Source organism: Nicotiana attenuata, unplaced genomic scaffold (genome assembly GCF_001879085.1).
Source record: "Nicotiana attenuata strain UT unplaced genomic scaffold, NIATTr2, whole genome shotgun sequence".
Lineage (NCBI taxonomy): Eukaryota > Viridiplantae > Streptophyta > Magnoliopsida > Solanales > Solanaceae > Nicotiana > Nicotiana attenuata.
This window is the reverse complement of record NW_017670338.1, coordinates 656,075-662,074: the sequence shown is the minus strand read 5'-3', so window position 1 is coordinate 662,074 and position 6,000 is coordinate 656,075. Positions and strand designations below refer to the sequence as shown.

At 34.7% G+C, this 6,000-nt stretch overlaps 2 protein-coding genes across 2 annotated transcripts; both read left to right on the top strand.

Annotated features, from left to right (window-relative positions):
- Positions 1 to 2,028: 2,028 nt before the first annotated feature.
- Positions 2,029 to 4,087, top strand: LOC109238063 (zinc finger MYM-type protein 1-like). The gene is made up of 2 exons (XM_019404488.1): positions 2,029 to 3,555; positions 3,803 to 4,087. Exons 1-2 carry the CDS (start codon positions 2,029 to 2,031, stop codon positions 4,085 to 4,087), a joined length of 1,812 nt encoding a protein of 603 aa, XP_019260033.1.
- A 505-nt stretch (positions 4,088 to 4,592) lies between these two features.
- On the top strand, positions 4,593 to 5,204 carry LOC109238062 (transcription factor TCP9-like). Its single transcript, XM_019404487.1, has one exon. The coding sequence runs from the start codon at positions 4,593 to 4,595 to the stop codon at positions 5,202 to 5,204; it is 612 nt and encodes a 203-aa protein (XP_019260032.1).
- The last annotated feature ends 796 nt before the right edge of the window (positions 5,205 to 6,000 follow it).

The following is a 6,000-nucleotide window of genomic DNA, read 5'->3' as shown; positions in this document are numbered from 1 at the left end:
TATAAGCCATGCAAGCTGCACAAACACACTCCATGTCTCCATCCCCATGGAATCTACAAACAACAACATTAATAAGTCGTGCATCGCAGCTCCACCATCGGCACGGAGTCGATAGGTGGCTCCGCCAGTCACAACACCATTAATATCTCCCAAGCAAGAGCCTCATGACATGACTGATCAGAAACCGCCGGCACCACCCATTATCAAAGTGACACTACCCACCCCAACACTGAAATAGTCGGTATCACCACCACAACTGCCACCGCCACCGCATAACAAGGCTGCTACGTCTACAAAAGACCGACACACCAAGGTAGAAGGAAGCGAGGGCGGCCCGACAAATTTTGTGGCCTAAAACCAAAGTTTATGAGGGGCCTTAACTTTTTTTTTTAACAAAAAGTTATTCATTTATTTGAAGTTTATTTTTCTTGCTTTTTTTATATAAAAAGTTATTAATAATTTTTTATAATCAATAACTCATAATAAGTCTTTCTTAATTGATAATATAGCTAATCCATTTAACTTTTCTTGAGACATTATTAATCTTAGGTACGATATTATTAATTTTAATTTTGAAAATTTTTTTCCGCTGAAGTGACGGTAACAAGAGTTATTAACATAATTCCATAAGCAATAAAGGCATTTGAAAAAGAATCAAATCGTTTTATTGAATTGAGTGTATGAATTAAATTGTTATCTTCTAATTGTAGTATTTTCCTTCATACATTTAATTCAAAAAATAAATCTAAACCATCAATATCGAATTGATTATTATGCTTAAAGGAACATTCAAGATTAAGACAATATTTTTTCAAATTTCCATCATTTGGTGATTTTAAGTTTTACCCCTAAATAGAAAATCAAAAATATTTCATATGCTTCGAATTGTTCAAATCTATTTTTGAAGTGAAAAAAATAGTCTTGTCTACTATGTATAAAAGTAATCAACTCCAAAGGACTCTTCGAAAGATTTTGAGATTTTTTTATCAACATTCTCATCGAATTCTTACTTCCTATATATCACACGTTTCTTACAAAAATCGGGTTCAATATTCATTTCAAGTGCAATTTTCTTGGAAAAATCATAGCAATTGCAATTCCTTATTCTCTATATTTATTAAAGAAAGAAATTAAACTTTTTCACTTCAGAACTTCTTTTTAAACTTATACATAGTCTATTTAAGTATAACAAAAAATAAGGCCTCCACAAATGCGGTGCTTAAAATAGTTGTTTTACTTGCTTTATGGAAGGACCGCCCTGGAAGCAGGGGCGAAGGTACATGGTAGCAAGGGTGGTCAACTGACCACCCTTCGTCGAAAAATAATACCGTGTAATGTATATAGGTAAAATATTAGGATTTATATATGTAATACATATTGAACACCCTTGTAACAATGAAGAACCATAGCCCAGTGGCAAAGGGTGGTCAAAACTGCCTCAGGGACGCAGGATCGAACCCGCAGCTCGACATTTTTTCATTTTTGTTGCTGTACAATTCTTTTTAAAGACAGCAAAACAAACGACGTCGTTTTCTTTGTTTGACTTGCTTTATAGTATAAAATCGGGAATAAACAGATTACATATCTGTATAAAACAAAAATTGGGAATAAACAAATCTAATCCCTAAAATCAAAATCCATCTCCAATTCCTCATTCTTCACGGTCTGCATCTAAAGACTGAAAGTTCTTACTGCTCTGCTCTCTACCGACTGTCCAGATTCCAGTGTCCAAGTCCAACTCTGCAACTCCATTCTGCCATTGAAGTATTGAACTGGTTCGAATTTCGCTTCGAATCTCGTCTTTTCTTTTCCTTGTTTGCTTCAAAGTTTCAGTAAATTTCTCTGATTTTTGGTGTGATAAATATTTTTGGGACAGTACACTGGGAGTAATAAGTAATTAGTTAGCATTTATGTATATTGCTTGTTGTAAGTTCAAACACAAATTGTTGATATGTTCCTTTTGTTTATTTAATTGTTGAGGAGTAATATGTTTTAACTAGTTTATACATTCAACAGATTGAAGTTGCAATGAATTTGCTGAAATTTTACAACAAAGTATCAAAAATAAGTTCGGCGTCTCAAAATGCCGATCAATCAGAGTTTCCCTCGCATTCTTCTCTAAGACAAGAAATTGATACAATTGCTCCACAGTCCGACCCAGCTGAAAGAACTCCAATATTGGAGTATCATCCAAACCATCGCGATGAAATAAGGAGGGCATACATTCAAGGTGGTGCTTGCCAACCTCGGTATCATGACTTCCCTCAATCTCACTTTTCTGAATTTATGCGTCTTTTTAATCCTCTATGGTTTGATGAATTTAATTGGTTGGAGTATAGTGTAAGTACCGATGCTGCATATTATTTACCTTGTTATTTATTTAAGGGCGAAAGTATTCAGCAAGATGGTGGTGATATTTTTTCGAGTAAAGGGTTTAGGAATTGGAACAAAAAAGAATGTTTTAAGAAACGTGTTGGTTTGCCAAATAGTATTCACAATAAAGCAAATAGAAATTGCGATGATCTAATGCAGCAAAAACAGTCTATTATTGCTGCATTTGACAAACAGTCTGATCAAACTAAGCGTGAGTATTGGCTTCGCTTAAATGCTTCAGTTGATGTGGTAAGGATTCTTTTGACTCAAGGATTTGCTTTTCGCGGTCATGATGAAAGTGAAACGTCATTGAACAAAGGTAATTTTATTGAAATTCTTTCATGGTATGCGGCTAAATGTGACAAGATTGAACCCTTTGTGTTGAAACATGCTCCAAAAAACAATAAGATGACTTCTTCAGATATTCAAAAAGAAATTGTGACCGCATGTAAGATAGAAACTATTAAGGCTATAATAGAGGATCTAAATGGTGACTACTTTACTTTATTAGTTGATGAGTCTTTAGATGTGTCACGCAAAGAGCAAATGGCTATTGTTTTACGGTATGTCGATAAAAAAGGAAGTGTGATGGAGAGGTTTATTGGCATGGTTTATGTTCGAGATACTAGTGCTTTATCTCTAAAGAAAGCAATTGTCGATGTACTTGTTCATCATTCTTTAAGTTTATCTTCTATACGCGGACAATGTTATGATGGGGCAAGCAATATGCAAGGTGATATTAAAGGTCTTAAGAAGTTGATTAAACAAGAAAGTAGATCGGCTCATTCTATTCATTGTTTTGCACATCAACTTCAATTGACTCTAGTTGCGGTTTCTAAGAAGTGTGTTCAAGTAGGTGAACTTGTATTATTGGTTTCAAATATTTTGAATGTGTTGGGAGCTTCTTTTAAACGTGTGGATGAATTTAGAGGTTCTCAAAAAGAAAAACTCCAAGAGGCATTAGATATGGGTGAACTAAAAATAGGTAAAGGCTTGAATCAAGAACTCGGTCTTGTTAGAGCTGGGGATACTCGTTGGGGATCTCACTACAAGTCGTTTGAAAACTTTATTCGTATGTTTGGCTCTATTGTTGATGTTCTTGATACACTTGTTGAAGATGCAGGTACTTTAGATGATAGAGCTAAGGCATCAGGGTATCTCGAAGCTTGTCAAACATATAAGGTTGCTTTCTTGTTGCATTTAATGACAGATATTTTGGGGATCACAAATGAGTTGATGTATCCTTACAAAAAAAAAAAAAGCAAGATATTGCAAATGCCATGCTACTTGTTCAAGTAGCGAAGAAAAGATTGCAAACTTTAAGGAGGGATGATGAATGGGATTTGTTTGTTGATAAAGTTTCTATGTTTTGTATCAAGCATGATATTTTGGTGCCTAATTTTGATGATCTATATGTTAACTCTGGAAGATCACGGCGAAAACCTGTGTGTTTTGTAAAGTTCTTGATTGGCAAGTTCAAGAACTTAATGATCATTTTGACGAAGTGACGACTGAGTTGCTTCATGGATTTGCTTGTTTGAATCCAATTGACGCATTTTCAAGTTTTGATATCAGAAAAATAATGAAGATGGCTGAATTTTATCCTGATGACTTTGATGAATTTAGGATGAATGCTCTTGAGAATCAGCTTGCGAGTTACATTATTGATGTTCGTGATTTTGATGAAAGGTTCTCCAATCTAAATGGGTTCTGATCTTTCAAAAAGATTAGTTAAGACAAAGAAGCATTCAGTTTATCCTCTTGTATTCCTCTTAGTGAAACTTGCGTTGCTTCTTCCTGTTGCCACTGCAACCGTTGAAAGAGCTTTCTCAGCAGTGAAGTTTATTAAGAATGACTTGCGGAATCGAATGGATGATGACTTTTTAGGCGGTTGTATAGTGCCTTATGTAGAAAGAGAAGCATTTAGTATTGTTTCTAATGAGTCTATTATAAAAACATTTCAAGAGATGAAGCCTCGTCGAGTACGTTTGTAATAAGTAGAATCTCTTTTCGACGCTTCTTTATATTAGTTTCGTTATATCGAATTGTTCGTACTATTACCCGTATTTTTATAATTTAGCTCGATATTAGTTATTTGATTTAAATTTTTCGGTCCACCTTCTTGTTGAGAACTTTTTTTTTTCGTGTTCAAGTTTGAACACCCTTGAATAATTTTCTGGCTTCGCCACTGCCTGGAAGGAAGAGGGCTGAGGATAAGAATGCCGGCAACATGCGCCGCCAGAGTCTTTCAACTTACCTGTGAACTTGGTCACAAAACTGACGGCCAAACTATTCAGTGGCTCTTACAACATGCTGAACCTTCTATCATCTCCGCCACTGGCACAGGCACTACCCCTGCCATCGCCGTCTCAGTTAACGGCATCCTCAAAATCCCCACCACTAAAAATGACCCTTTAACGCGGAAACGCAACCGTTGTACTAACAGTGAATTTATCGACGTTAAACAAAGAAGTTGCCATGCAACTATGACTACTACATGCAGTTGTACTACTGACGTGAAGTCTAAGAAAGTGACAACTTTTTTGGCTCCGGTTATGTCGATAGTACCAAGTCAGACAATAGTGCCACACGTGTCAATGTTCGCTGTTCCTACAAGAATAAACTCAATGGCGGCAGCGTCAACTGTTTGGATAATTCCACAAACACCATTGATAACAAGAACACCAAGTGCAGCTCATGTATTGGCAGTGAAGCCTATTAATTGCGTTAGGGTTAGGCCAGCTACTTTATTGAATATTCCAAGTGCAGTTATTCCTGTTTCTGCTAACAATGCCTCCATTTCCTCCTCCTTTTCGTTGGGTCGTCATTGAACCGTGGGTGGTAACTTTGGAAAGAAAAAAGAATGTGTAATAACTATAATTTGTTGGAAAAATTTGGATGATTATGGAGAATAAAAGGTTTAGCTTGAGGCGTGTCTTTAAGGATATTTCGCCCACATGAAGATGAATAATATTAGGCGTATCCCCCAGGATTCAACAAGCTCTCTAGTATAACTAGGAGCAGAAACAACAAAGATTAACGAAAAGAAAACCCAGCACAAAGAAAAGGGAAGAAATTTTTTAGCTTTGTTATGTTCACTCTACTTTTTCAAAGATAAAAAACTACAAGTATATGTATACTCCAAAAACTTTACAATAACAATCAAAACAAGCCATTAAAGCTTTCTGTTATAAAATTAATCCATATAGACCAATACTTTAACAAATGATACTAATAGCTATCATTTAATTGTTAACAAATCAATATATGTTAACAAAGCAATCCATAAAAAGCAATACGTTGACAAATGATAGTAACGTATGATAATGTACAAATCCATACTAATGAGTATTTAATTGTCTAATTTATTTTGTCCCAAATTGAATTCAAAATTAAACTAATTTTCTGTTATAAATATTTTTAAAATAATTACTATAATGACTCATTAATATAATAGTAAGAAAATGAATCTAGACATAATTTTAGAATATTTCTTTTTGAGATATCAAAAGTATTTTTCTATCAATCCCCCACATATCTCAAAAAGAATATAAAAAATAATAATAATAAAATAATAAAATAATTTGCTGGGTTTCACAAAAGAGCATAATGCGTCGAATCTGGTGT

Coding starts and splice junctions, on each gene's coding strand:
- LOC109238063 (XM_019404488.1), top strand. CDS start 2,029: ATGAATTTGCTGAAATTTTACAACAAAGTATCAAAAATAAGTTCGGCG. Junction 3,556..3,802: donor AAGCTTGTCAAACATATAAG/GTTGCTTTCTTG, acceptor TAACTCTGGAAG/ATCACGGCGAAAACCTGTGT.
- LOC109238062 (XM_019404487.1), top strand. CDS start 4,593: ATGCCGGCAACATGCGCCGCCAGAGTCTTTCAACTTACCTGTGAACTT.